This window comes from Chenopodium quinoa, unplaced genomic scaffold, assembly GCF_001683475.1.
Source record: "Chenopodium quinoa cultivar QQ74 unplaced genomic scaffold, ASM168347v1, whole genome shotgun sequence".
Taxonomy (NCBI): domain Eukaryota; kingdom Viridiplantae; phylum Streptophyta; class Magnoliopsida; order Caryophyllales; family Amaranthaceae; genus Chenopodium; species Chenopodium quinoa.
This window is the reverse complement of record NW_018745003.1, coordinates 3,387,353-3,401,696: the sequence shown is the minus strand read 5'-3', so window position 1 is coordinate 3,401,696 and position 14,344 is coordinate 3,387,353. Positions and strand designations below refer to the sequence as shown.

Below are 14,344 nucleotides of genomic sequence, written 5' to 3'. Positions count from 1 at the left end.
AATTTGAATAACAAAGATCGATCTAATGATAACATTATTTACAAGAAATTTATACTATAATGCGAGTTGGTTCTTTATAAACAATATGAATATTCGTTACTATGCAAAAATACTTTAGCATCGGAATTATTGAAGTACATTCAATCTAATCCACCAATTATAAAGCTACCTAATTATTATTCCTAGGATGATTCTGACCTTATAGGCTGTATACCACGCACTTTCACTAAATCTAATGACTTGTAGTGATTCCTTACAAAGTTACAAGAAAACGACAAACAACATGTTTTAGATTCAATAATAACAAGACTTTTTACTAGAGTAATATACAAAATTAATTAATCCTAGCTAAGGTGTTGTTTGCTTAATGTGGGAATTTAATTTTTATATTATTTTATGGGAAGTTAATTCCTTAATGAAATACCTAGGAATTTCTTAAATATTTTTGGTTGATAATAAGGGAGATTGAATTCCCATGAATTTTGGTTTACTTAGGAGGAACTAGGTAATTTACTTCTCATATTTTGTGGGAAGTTGAAATTCTCGTGAATTCTCACTTCCCCCATTTTTGTTTTTTTATGTCAACCAAACAATTACTTATTTTATTAATTCCCATGAATTTCCAATTCCTCCATTTTACAATGTCAACCAAATAAGGCCTAAAAGACTAGATGAGGTTAACATTACTAGACTAGATGATACAGAGTCATAATGTCTTCGAATTGATTTTGGGGAGAAGTCTAAATACGTTTAATATAAATTTTTATAAGATCAATAATCCATGCAACACTTATTCCTTACTTACATTGTTGATTATATGAATATCACTATCTCTTTAAATTCTTTACTTTATTTATCACTGAACTCAAGATAGCGACGAGTTTATTATGTACAAGTATGATTGAGGGTTAATTTTGGTGCAATTCATATGTCCATGTTTAAACCCTAAGGGGTTTTTTTCTCCCTCGCTCTCATAAAGGCAATATGCTCAAGAAGTCTTAGAGCGAGCATGTTTATTTCATTTGTGTATAATGTGTAACACTGATTGAAATCAAGGACGTTAAAGATTCAAAGTGCGTGGCCTATACTCTAAATATATGTACTAATTATTTTATATAATATATGTACTATCTTATAGAACGGAGGGAGTCTTACATGATTTTAGAGATGAGAGTGATTTCACAAGGGAGTTCACCCATATACAATAACATCTTAAAAGTGCAGCACTTAATTAAGTTCCTAATCTCTCATCCTAACCATAAAAAGGGATTCCAAAAGCTTTAATTATATATAATGGAGCTCATGATCAAAAGTTTTTCCTATTAATTATTGATCTCCTCATAATTTGGGGAAACATCTAAATGAGATACTATTTTTGTTTGTTTATTTAGACGACAATTCCATTGGATAATTATATTCTGTAAAGTGAATCTCACATTATTAGCTATTCAAAATGCATGTTTAGCTCAAATTATAAAATAATTAATCGTGTCAAATCTACCTAAAGCTAGGATCTAATATAAGTATATTGATATTGATCCTTAGGCTTAAGATAAGATATAATATAATAAAAATATTACATGTAATAAGTTACCAAAGTTCATGTAAATAAAATAGTCGCTAAACTACATTAACATTTTAATTAATTAGGATTTGGTGTTCTAAGATTGTGTTGCCCAGCTGGTTAATTGGATAAACGATATATATGAGTCATATGCCCTATAGTTATCCCCTTAACCATTTTTAATTACAATTATTTCTTAAGCTCTTAAAAGATATGATGTTGATGTACAACATATTTCTATATATATTTGGTACATAGATTTGAGGGTGCATGATTTTGACGTTAATCCTTGTAAAATAGAGGTCTCAAAATTAATTTTCTTAATGAGACAGTAGCCAATATTAATGTAAATACAATACAAAATATAAATTTTATACCTCATAGTCGTCATGAGTAAATTAACTTCGATACGATTAATATACAAGGATTAAATCGCTCACATTCGACCTGATATTGTATTTATGATTGTTTTATATGTATCATTGTCTATGTTCTTCTCAAACTAGTGCTTTTATCGAAACAAACATAAATTCTTATCCAAATACAAAAGATATGTTTAAGTATAAAATTTTATAGTTTGTATATAAGCCTTTTTTTTCACCCACTTTTCTCCCCTTTAGCATCTTCGATCGTGTCTAAATGAGATATGAAGATCTTAGATTATATCTTTATCTTTTTTGCTTTTGAGCTTTGTGCAGAAGCAATTATTTTTATTGCCAATAATGTACTCTAGTAGGTTTTTAGTGGTTCCATGTTTGGTTGAGTGAAAAAAAGTCACCCTTCTTACAAAAAACAAGTTAAAAATCAAATAGAGGAAGCTACATTATTTGTCCTAAGCTAGGAAATTTATGAAAGTATTTCTTGTACAAAACGATTGTATGATAAAATAAGTGACTTTCATTGTAACGCTTTGACTAACAAAAGTATCTAGATTACTCCTAGATATATGGCATTTTGAGACGATTGACTCAAGCCCAATTAGGGTTGAGGTCTTGAGAGTTGAGGATGTTACATTATTCACAATATGTAGGGGTGTATCCTTGTATGTGACCTTGGCATTAAACCATCTCATGCTATATTTTTTCATATATATTTAATATTTTCTAGTTAAGTCCAAAGCGTAGTCTGAGTTTGTCCTATAAATTTATGATTTACTTATTCTAAATCAAGATATTTCAAGCTGTTCAAGCTAAGGATAGAAGTCAAGTGTGGCAATCCGATGAATTTGACCTTCATGTAATTTTGTTCTTAGTCCAGAAAGTCAAGATAGAAATCTTTTCATTTTCGACTATTCGTCATGCGTATCATGAATCAGATAGTATTGTCGAATATCTTGATTTCTACATTGATGTCTTAGCTAAATTGGTTACATTACTTTATTTAGTACATTTAATCATTTTAATTCATTCTCCACATTTTCAAATATAATAAGGTCTCAAATATCCCGAAACTTGTGCGACCATATAGACCATATGCCCCTAAGTTAGCCGTGTCCACATGAATAAGTTTAGCATTAGCATTATGGTTGTTGGCCTTGTAGCTCATGCACTAAACATGTTACAATTGCTGTCAATTGATCGTACCAACCTAAATAGATAATTAGATGTGGACTGTTTCCTTGTAAATCACTTTCCTGTTTTTCACATGAAATTATTTCCTAGCGAAATTCATCTCAAAATCATAAACTTAGTTTTCAAAAACAGAGTGAAATTAGCAAATTGATTGTGATACTTAGTTCACTAATCTCCCCCACAAACTTATTCTGATACGATATTGTAATACGTATATTGAGTTATATAACAAAATTAGGTAACGAATTGTGATACCGTACCTATTACCTGTATTAAAACCTCGTTGCGAGTCAGGTAACACTGACCGTAGAGTCTAATGTTAGCCCGTCAATTATTTTTCAAAACCCACCTTACATCAACCCCTCAATGGCTACTGTGCGTTGGCAAATATTATTCAATCAACCACCATGCACACCATGTGTTCGACAAAAGTCCTCAACGGAATTCTACTTCTATCAGCAACTACATGCTTACTTGCATACGTCAAAACCTTGGTTACAGAGCTCTAAATGTGTTCAACGCAGAACTGCAGAATAATTATCTTAATGGGATTGATGAAGACGCGGTTGCTATCGCCTTTAAAGCTTGTCGTGGGGATCCGAAAGCGGGTGCAATGCTTCACAGCTTTGCTGTGTCATCTGGGTTTATTCAATATCGATCAGTGTCAAATTCTTTGATGAGTTTTTACTGTAAATCAGGGCAATTTGATCGCGCTCTTTGTATATTTAGCAGCATGAATGACCCTGATACTGTTTCTTATAACACAGTTCTGTTGGGGTTTCAGAATACAGATGATGCTTTGTGTTTTGCAGCTGATATGAATGCAAAAGGCGTTGTTTTTGACCCTGTTACTTACACTACCTCGCTGTCATTTTGTTTGGATGATAAAGGGTTTTTATTTGGATTCCAATTACACACAAACATAGTGAAATCGGGGTTTAAATGTGAGGTTTTCATTGGCAATGCGCTTATCACATTGTACTCAAGATGGGGTCGAATAATCGAAGCTGAAAGAGTGTTTCATGAGATGCCCACCAAGGATTCAGTATCTTGGAATGCGATACTATGTGGGTATAGCCAAGATGGAAGATATGGTTTGGAAATGATATGTACATTTTGTGCAATGTTGAGAGATAATGTGAGACCAGATAATGTCTCAATAACTGCTGCAATTTCTGTTTGTGGATATGATAGACTTTTGGAAATGGGTAGGCTGCTACATGGTTTGAGTATAAAGGCTGGATATGGAGCACATTGTGCTGTTTGTAATATTTTAATGTCAACTTACACAAAGTGCGAGGAAAATGAAGATGCCAAGCTAGTATTTCAAACCATGTCTGAAAGAAATGTGGTTTCTTGGACTACAATGATTTCTGTCTTTCAAGAGCATGCACTTTCCCTTTTTCATGATATGAGGATAGATGAAGTCTACCCGAATGAAGTGACCTTTATTGGATTACTGCATGCCATTACACATGGGGATTTGTTCAATGAAGGTCGAATGATCCATGGGTTTTGTCTAAAGACTGGCTTTGTGTCAAAATTGAATGTGTCTAACAGTCTGATCACCATGTATGCGAAGTTTGAGTCAATGGGGGATTCACAGAAGGTTTTTGAGGAGCTTCAGTGCCGAGATACTGTGTCTTGGAATACTTTGATATCTGGATATGACCAAAACAAGATGTACCAAGAAGCTCTTGAGGTATTCTGCTCAGCATTATCTGAAACCCTGCCAAATGAGTATACATTTGGCAGTGTTTTGAGTGCAATTGGATCTGCTGAAGCAATTTCACTCAGGCATGGTCAAGCAAGCCACTCTCACTTGTTGAAACTTGGACTGAATTCCGATGCAATTGTTTCAGCTGCTCTCCTTGATATGTATGGAAAGCGAGGCAGCCTATATGAGTCCAAGAGGATTTTTAGAGAAACCGTTCAAAGAACACAATTCGCTTGGACAGCAATAATATCAGCCCACGCAAGACATGGGGACTATGATTCTGTTATGCAAATATTCAATGAGATGGGAAACCAAGGTGTAAAATCTGATTCTATCACTTTCCTTTCGATGTTGACAGCATGTGGGAGAAAGGGCATGGTTGATATGGGCCAACAGATTTGGGACTTGATGATCAAAGATAGTGTGATTGAGCTATCAGCCGAGCATTATTCTTGTATGGTGGATATGTTGGGCCGTTCAGGAAGATTAAAAGAGGCAGAGGAATTGCTTCATCAAATTCCTGAAGGGCCATCATTTTCGGCCTTGCAGAGCTTGTTAGGGTCATGCAGAACTCATGGGGATATAGAGATGGGTCAGAGAATGGCCAATGCTTTGATAGAAATGGAGCCTACAGAATCGGGTTCTTATGTTCTAATGTCAAATTTGTATGCTTTAAATGGAGACTGGGAGAAGGTGGCTATACTGAGGAGGAAGATGAGAGATAGCAGAGTTAAAAAAGAAGTTGGATTGAGCTGGGCTGATGTAGGTAATACTGATGGTTCATTGAGTATGCATGGTTTCTCCTCAGATGATACATCTCATCCAAGGTCGGAGGAAATCTGCTATATGGCAGGATGGTTAGGACTCGAAATGAAAGTGTTTGAGAAAGATGAAGAGCTTCTTTGATCTCAACTGAAGCTGAAAACATAAAATTTTGCAGGATGTTAAGATAGCTATTACACACTTATGTCTCCGAATTCTCTACACATGAGAAGTTTCGTACGTAAGTGCCTGAAACACATCACATGTAGTTTGAACTGTTTGCCACTGAGCTGCTGTACATCAAATTAACCCTTTGATATACAGAAATTTATCAGCAAAGCTGGAAGATTGGCACGAAAGCGTTGAAATCCAAGAGAAATCTATTATCCAGATAATGAATTTCCTCTGTCAGAAATACAGGAAAGAACCTATATCAGTTACCACTGCATGACAGATTTAAACCATAATGATATTAGATTATCAGGAACAAAAAAGGGGAAAAATATATTAAAAAAAACGTGAGCGGCAGGATTCGAACCTGCGCGGGCAAAGCCCACATGATTTCTAGTCATGCCCGATAACCACTCCGGCACGCTCACTTTGCTGATGTATAACAATTAATTAGCTATGATATTAATCATTCTTATATTTCTATGAATAACTAATCCCACACAAATCAATCATTAAGACTGGTTTAATGGAAAAATGCTTAATTTTACGTAACTAAATCAATAACACATTAACACTACTTGTTAAAATGTATTCATATGACGTACAATCATACATAACTCTCAAGACCAAAAACAAGTAAATTGAGCTATATTTTTAACTCCTGTTTCGGATGAAAACAATCGAATCTCGGAAGATCCTTTTATCTTGAGGGAACTTGGTCTCGGTCCGAACGACGCAGGAGCCGAGGGTTTCCTGCACAACAAATACACGTAAACTAGCCTCGGGGGGGACGCCGAGGAAGGCCCCTCCGATGCTTAAGTCAGTATATTAGAGAGAGAAAGCTGTGCAAGAGTTTAGTTGCTTGAGGCTTTATTGTCTTACCAAGAATTGACCAAATTGTTGGCTTTTATACCTTGGCTAATGAAGGAGGCGGATTGGGCCCGGAAGTCAGTTGGGCTGGGCCAAGCTGATTGGGCCGTTGACTGACCTTGACATGGCTTTGAGGATGTTGATTTTTGACTTTAGCACATTTGGAGAGTTGAACCTTAACCTTGGGCTTTTAATTGGATCATTCAGTGACCAGGCCCAATTGGACTAAATTGGACCCAAACAACTTGCCCCCCAGACCCGATTTGGAAGGATGACGGGTCGGGTTTGATTTAATCAGAAAAGGAGGGAAGTGAATGATTTGTTAATCCAAAAATGTGAATTTAAACCGTAATTAACCCATGATTAATGAGATAACAACAGTTAATGTGGATAATTGCGGAAGTTGGACGGGTAGTGGGCGATTTAACTGCAAGGTCGTGTGTTTAACGGTTACTTAGTGGGGTGCTTGAGAGAAATTGAAACGCAGACTCCTTGAATTCCCATTTCTGGAGATATAAATAGAGGCGCGTCTTCTCTCCCCACTCATTCATCAACACAAACCCAGAATTCTCAAGAGCGCTCAAGAGCCCGCATCAAAACTTCGCAAATTCCCCGAGCATTAAGCTTAGAAGCTGAGACTTGTCACTACCAATTCGTAAATCGGCGGCTTTTGCTTCAGATCAAGGTAAATTCCTTTGATTTTATTTCATTTTTCTTCGACTTTGCACTCTTTCCCCTTTTTCGACTTTTTCCTTCGAAATTCGTCAATGGTGAGGGGAGTTAGAGGTGGAGCCCGTGCTCCAAGAAGAGCAAGGCTAATCCCCGATCCCAGGGACAGGATTGGGACCTGGAATGGACGAAGGACAGAGTCTGACCCTGCTGATGGGATTAGGGCGACTCCCCTTTCCTCGGCTCCTCCTCAAAGAACGGATGAGCCGAGTGCTTCTGGACGGGACGATGAAATTCCCGCTGTCCTTTGGGATATCCTCCCTGGGTTTTCAGAGTGGGAGAATGCCGAAGTCGCTTCGGCCATGATAAAGAACCGCCCCTACTCATGGTGGGTAGAGAACGCCGATCAATATCGATTTGCCGAGCAAATTGAGTTGCACTACGGCATTTTTGAAGCTGATGGATATTGGTGCCGAATGCCCTCAGCATCCGATAGAATCCATCGTCCACCCCCGGGGTATGTGGGGGTGTACACGAGACAGCTTCAGTATGGGCTGAGGTTCCCTTTGGACGTATTCGTCCGAGACTTGCTGATCCATTACAACATTTCCCTGTGCCAGCTGACCCCCACCAGCATCCGAAGGGTAATGACGTACTTATGGGTCTGCAAATTCTTCAGGTACGTGCCGAACCTGCATTGCTTCAAAAGGCTCCATCGGCTAGTGCCAAACATTCAAAGTGGGCACGGATGCCATGGCTCTGGGTGGTATCGGATTGAGTCTCGGCCCCCGTTCCTAACCATGTGGCCGAACGACTCTTCAGACAAGGACTGGAGAGGTCAATGGATTTGGGTTAGGGCACCCACGGAGCCGAGCCACCCTTACGTTTTCAGCGCTCCCCGGTATCTTGCCGAGCCGGATCCTGATATGGGAAGTTTAGGTCCTCCCGAAGATAGCGGGCCAGACCCGAACCTTAATCAGCAGAACATCTTCGGCAAGCTGCCGAACCGGGGAGGCAGCGGCCGAATGCAGCATATCCCGGAGACTTGGCTCCCCGATACGCACTATGTTTTCCAAGAGAATATGCTGGCAGCTGTCGGCCTCAGCCGAAAGTTTAGGGATGGTAATCTTCTTCGGCTGGGGCCGAGGCCTTTTAATTATCTCTTTTCTTCTTTCATTTTGCTTTCTTGTGATGTGCCGAACTAACTGAATTGACTTCTCCCCTTTTCTTTTTCAGAACGGGACGAGACCAACGTCGGCATTGATTACGCTCGCCTTGGCGTCAACCGAGAACGAGTCGTAACTGATCGGGCTCCCCCTATCACTGAACCAAGGCGCCGAGAGGTTCACCTAGACTCTTCCCACTTCCAAATTGAGGTTGTTGCTCTGTATCAGAGGCAGAAGCCTTGGTGGAAGAAGAGAGATCCCTTGTTTCAGCTGCTGGAAGAAGAAGCTGAAGCTGCCCGTACAGCCGAAGAGGTTGCACGGGTTATTGAAGCTTGTGAAGGTGGAGAAGGGTCCTCCAGAGTTGCTGAAGAAGCTGCGGCTAGGGCAGCTGAAGAAGACGAGGCTTTGCTGAAGACCTCGGTGAGCCTTTAGACTTAACTTTGTCTTTCTTCTTCTTTTTTTTTTTTTTTTTTTTTTTTTTTTTCACATTCTTCCCCCTGCCTGCCCTTTACAGTCTGAAGAGAGCAGCAGACACAGGGAAGGGAGAGCCCCTGTTCGTCCCGAAGACCAAGTACAAGAAGAGTCTTCAGACTCGGGTATGGACGAGCAGCCGCTTCAGAAGAGGCGCCGAAGAATGGCCATCATCGGCCCGCATGACTTTCAGCGGAGGCCGATGACCATCGGCGTTGAAATAAGGGAACCCGAGGAAGGCAATGGATCGCCGAGGGTTCCCCGGCCACCGCCTCAATCACCCCCAAGGGCCTCTCCGCCACCCCCCGAGATGGAGGTGGATCAGAGAACTCCCAAACCTAAGGGAGAGGTTCTGGAAGAAGCTCGAGAGAGTGCCGCCGAGGACAAGGATGGAGACGCCGTGATGCCCAGTGCTGAGGGTTTCACGGCGGACATTGCCAGAGAGGTTGGGGCCTTCGTCCTCACACCTGAAGAAGAAGAGGTCACAATAATTGACTCTTCTGAGAAGGAGGAGGACGTTGAGCCACCCAAAGCTAAAGAGGCTCCATCGTCATCCTTCCCTTCCTTCCAGACGCTGCAGTCTGGAGAAATGGGTTTCTCGGCCCCCCGAATTCCAGTCCCAGACCACATCTGGGACCTCATATGGGGTCAGAACCGAGAAGGTGCTGCAGCCTACTTCGGCGATTTTGCTGGCCTGTCCGAAGTAGATAGGGCAAGGATTTGGTCGCTGAAGGCCACTGCTGGGATGGGCGAATCCAGCAGATCAGTTCCTGACCCTGCCAGGTCCAACCAACTGCTGATGATGCAGGTAATTCTCCTTGCCTTGATTTCTTTCTGAACTCAACCTTTCAGCTATTATTTTTTACTTTTTTAACTTGTGCCCCTGTTTTCAGTTCGTGCACAATCAGACTCTCACTGTAGAGCTGATAGATTCCCTACAAGATAGGGTGGACGCTGCCGAGCACGATCAAAGGGTAGCCGAGGAAGAGCTAAAGCTTGCTAAGCTGAAGCAGGCAGCAGCTGAAGAGAAGCAGCAGAAGGCTGAGGAGTACGAGAAAGAGGCTGCTGAAGCCCTCCAGACCTTCTGCGACGCTATGGAGAAGGAAGTTTTTCCCCCACTGATGGAAGGGGAAAAATTCCTCCAAGAGCACCTGGGGGTGGACATCTCCAAGTTCAAGGCTGCTATCGAGAGCCGAATCCAAGAAGGAGCTGCTGCACAAGCTGAAGTGCAGCATCAGCTAGAATCTCTTGAAGCCAGCAGAATGGCTGCTGAAGAGATGCTCCAAGCTAGGGATGTCCAACTCTCAAGGGCTGCTGCTGCTGCTGAAGCTCAAAGAGCTAAGCTACAAGAGGCTGAGGATCAGCTCACTGCCAAGAAGGAAGAAATGGTCCAAGTTCAGGCCGAGGCTTCCCGGGTTCAGCAAGAGTTTACCGAGCTGAAAGGCTCCTCCTCCAAGCTCGTCGATGAGCTGAAGAGATCCGAGGAAGACTTGGAGGAGACGAAGAAGAAGTTGGCCGATGCTGAGGCTCTACTCAAAGTCCGTATCTATACCCAAGAAGAGTATGAAATGGGTTTTAGAAACGGGTTCAGAGTGTGCCGAAGGGTCTGCCTTCATGCTGAGCCGAAGCTGGACTGGTCCAAATGTGCTGAATGGGTCCAAGATCCCGAAGACCCTCACATGAAGTATGCCACTCCAATCGAAGCTGAAATCCTTAAGGCTGAGGAAGCAACGGAAGAAGCTGAGAGGATGGAGTTGGAGGCTGAGCAGAGGGAAAGGGAGGCTCGGCAGAGTGCAAAGCCTGCTTCTTCTGCTGCTGGAGCTGAGACCACCATTGGGCCCAATGAAGCTGATCAGTCTGATCCTCAGGCTGAAGCATAGGAACTCGGGCAGTCGTCTTCAGAATCTTGCGGTTCATCATGCGCTCAACTTTAGACTTGCCGCTTTCTGAATTTTTGCCTTTTGTTTTTTTTTGCTTCAGCTTGCCTTATCGTACAACAGCTTATTATATTTTTAGTTTGCCTGTACGTATTTCGGCAGCTGTTACTTTCCGCTTGTGGGCGGCTGCCGACTATTTTTGTAATTCAACATTTTTATTTCAAAGAAGTTCACTTTCTCAGCTTTCTTGTGTATTTTTTTTTTTCTTCGCTTTACCAGTCTTCGCACTTTACTGCTTTCTTTGAATGATCTTTCAAATATTTGCTAAGTGCAGAACTTCGGCTAGCGAGAATCATTTCTGCTGAGACTTCTTTTTGCCGTTTGTACTCGGATGTTTTCATCTTGTGAAAAAACTGACATAAGTATCAAACTTCGGCTGAGCTGAAGGGTATTAGATCAGTTGTGCCATTTCTCTATTTCCCTCTGCCCCCCAGAAATCTGAAGATGAGGTCTTCTGAATTCTGGAATGGCTGATAATTTTTCTCGGCTAAGCCGAGGATCTTTGAACACTTTGCTTTATTTTCTACATCTGTTTTTAAAGTACTGATTTCCCACCTGAGAGTTTTCACTCTAGAGATGGTACTCTTGTGACACTTTCTTCAATTCATCCAAGGGAACAACTATCCGAAACACCATGCCGGGGCAGCAGTTTATCTGAAGTACGAGGCATCATCATGCAATACTTCAGAGTTGCAACTACCACCCGGAACTGATTCATCCGAAGTACAAGGCATCACTATGCAATACTTCGGGGCTTTATCAGTTCCTATTTTTTAGGCTATGTTTCGGATAAGTCTATGGCCTTTTTGCCCAAAGGAACAGATTCTCCGAAGTACAAGGCATCACTATGCAATACTTCGGGCTTGTATCTTTTTTTGGCAGGTTTTACGGCTTGCCGAGGTACAAGGCATCATTATGCAATACCCCGGACAGCGCCGAATGAAACCTTGAATTTTTGAAAAACCGTAGAAAGCATAAAGACTTAAAGAATACACGCAATCTGAATGAACACTGGCTCGATGGCCTTTTTATAAACAAAATCAGTGTACTTACATAGATTGTACTATCCGAAGGATTTACACATAGTATTTTTTGAGCACATCGGCATTCCAATGGTTTTTCAGCTCGGTGCCATCCATTTGTTTGAGTCTGAAGGTACCGGGCTGAAGCTCTTGATAAATTTCATAAGGTCCCTCCCAAGATGCTGAGAGTTTGCCATGAATGCGACTTTTTTGAACAGCTGCAGCATTCCTCAAAACTAAATCCCCAACTCTGAGAGGTCGTTGATAGACTCTTCGGTTGTAGGACTTGCTCATTCTGAGCTTGTGTGCAGCCATCCTTTCTCGGGCTAGATCTCTAATCTCGTCAAGGAAGTCGAGGGACTCTTTCATGAGCTGCTCATTTTCCTCGGCTGAGAAGAGATTCACTCGTAGGCTTTCTGAGCCCACTTCCACTGGAAGCACTGCTTCGGATCCATACACCAGCTGAAAAGGTGAATGCCCCGTTGCCTCCTTCTCGGTTGTCCGGAGTGACCAGAGGGTTCCCGGAAGTTCCTCTACCCACTTGGACTTTTGATCCTCTACTCTTTTTCTGAGAGCGTTAAGGATCTGTTTATTTGCGGCTTCGGCTTGGCCATTACTCTGAGGGTGGCAAACCGCGGAGTAAGCCAATTTTATCCCGAATTGATCAGTGTATCGGCGCAAGGGCAGGTTGTCAAACTGTCTGCCGTGGTCGAACACAAAAACTTTTGGGATGCCGAACCGAGTTATTATGTTCTGCCAGATGAACTGTCTGACAGTTTGCTCAGATATGCTTGAAGCAGCTTCCGCTTCAATCCATTTGCTGAAATAGTCGATTCCGACTATCAGCCACTTTCTTTTGTATGGGGCCTCGGGAAAGGGTCCCAGAATATCCAACCCCCATTGTGCAAATGGAAGAGGATTAAGAATTGGCTGGAGATCTAGGCATGGCCGATGGATTACCGGTGCAAATTTTTGGCATTTCTCGCATTTTCTGACCATGTTCTTTGCATCCGAGATCATTGTAGGCCAAAAATACCCTGCCCTGAGAGCTTTGTGGGCTAAGGTTCTCCCTCCTATGTGGTTTCCGCAGATGCCGAGGTGAATCTCTCGGAGAATATAGTCGGCATCCGTTGGACCCACGCATTTCAATAATGGAGCGGAGAAGGATTTTCTGAGGAGTTGGCCGCCGAAGACGAGGAATCGTGAACTGATCCGCTTTATCTTGGAGGCCGAATTCCTATCCTCGGGGAGCTCGTCCCTGAGTTTATAAGCCAGGATGTCATCCATCCAGCTCGGCTCGAGTGCAGCGCAGCAGATTGATATTGCTTCGGCTACACTCTTTTCTCGGCGCACCTCCACATAGACAGAACGGCTTAACTCAGTCAGAGTTGAGCTTGCAAGTTTGGAGAGTGCGTCCGCTTGAGCATTTTGACCCCTTGGGATCAGCTCTACTTCGAAAGATCTCAGCTTCGCAATTGTCGATTTGATCCTTGTGAGGTAAGCTGCCATTGAAGGCTCTTTAGCCTCATACTCCCCCCGGATCTGATTGGCGACCAGCTGAGAATCTGTCTTGAGGTAGACATGCTCGGCTTCCAACGATATGCACAGGTCTAAGCCAGCAATGGCTGCTTCATATTCGGCCTCGTTGTTAGAGGCTTTGAATGAAAATTTTAGTGCATACTCGAAGGTTTTGCCTTCGGGAGAGGTGATGACGACCCCTGCCCCCGAACCGTTCACGGTGGAGGACCCATCCGTGAAGACGGTCCAGATTTTCCTCCTTGCATCCAGAGTCTCCTGATAGGAGCACTCGGCCAAGAAGTCTGCCAAGGCTTGCGCCTTGATGGCTGTTCTCGGCTGATAACCGATACTGAACTCGGTGAGCTCGAAAGCCCACTTTGCTAGTCTACCGGATTTTTCAACCTTGCCGAGGACTTTCTCTAACGGCTGATCAGTTAGAACCGCTATTTGATGAGAATCAAAATAGGGTCGCAACTTCCGAGCAGCCACCACCACTGCATAAGCCACTTTTTCTAACAATGGGTAGCGCGTCTCGGCATCCGTCAGGGTGTGGCTGACGAAATAGATCGGCTGTTGAACTTTTTCTTCTTCCCTTAGCAGCACCGCGCTTACCGTGGCTGGACTGACCGCCACGTATAAGTATAGGATGTCTCCTACGACTGGCCTTGCCAGTGTTGGGAGTTGAGCCAGGTGTTCACGGAGCTGCTGAAAGGCTGACTTTTGTTCGTCTCCCCATTCAATGCCTTTTGAATTTTGGAGCTTCAGCGCCTTGAAGAAAGGGAGCCCTTTGTCTGAGGCTCGTGAGATGAACCTGGACAAGGCAGCCATTCTCCCGGCTAGACGCTGAATATCCCTTTTTGTCTTCGGCTCGGGGAGGTCTAAAGCAGCTTGTACTTTGGCGGGGTT

General features: G+C 42.5%; 1 protein-coding gene and 1 non-coding gene across 2 annotated transcripts; one reads left to right on the top strand and one right to left on the bottom strand.

Annotated features, from left to right (window-relative positions):
- Positions 1-3,293: 3,293 nt before the first annotated feature.
- LOC110707646 (pentatricopeptide repeat-containing protein At4g32430, mitochondrial-like) lies at positions 3,294-6,199 on the top strand. Its single transcript, XM_021885670.1, has one exon. It carries the CDS (start codon positions 3,452-3,454, stop codon positions 5,756-5,758), a length of 2,307 nt encoding a protein of 768 aa, XP_021741362.1. The 5' UTR covers positions 3,294-3,451; the 3' UTR covers positions 5,759-6,199.
- On the bottom strand, positions 6,132-6,213 carry TRNAS-AGA. Its single transcript has one exon. It is a non-coding gene; the product is annotated as a tRNA-Ser (tRNA).
- Positions 6,214-14,344: the final 8,131 nt, after the last annotated feature.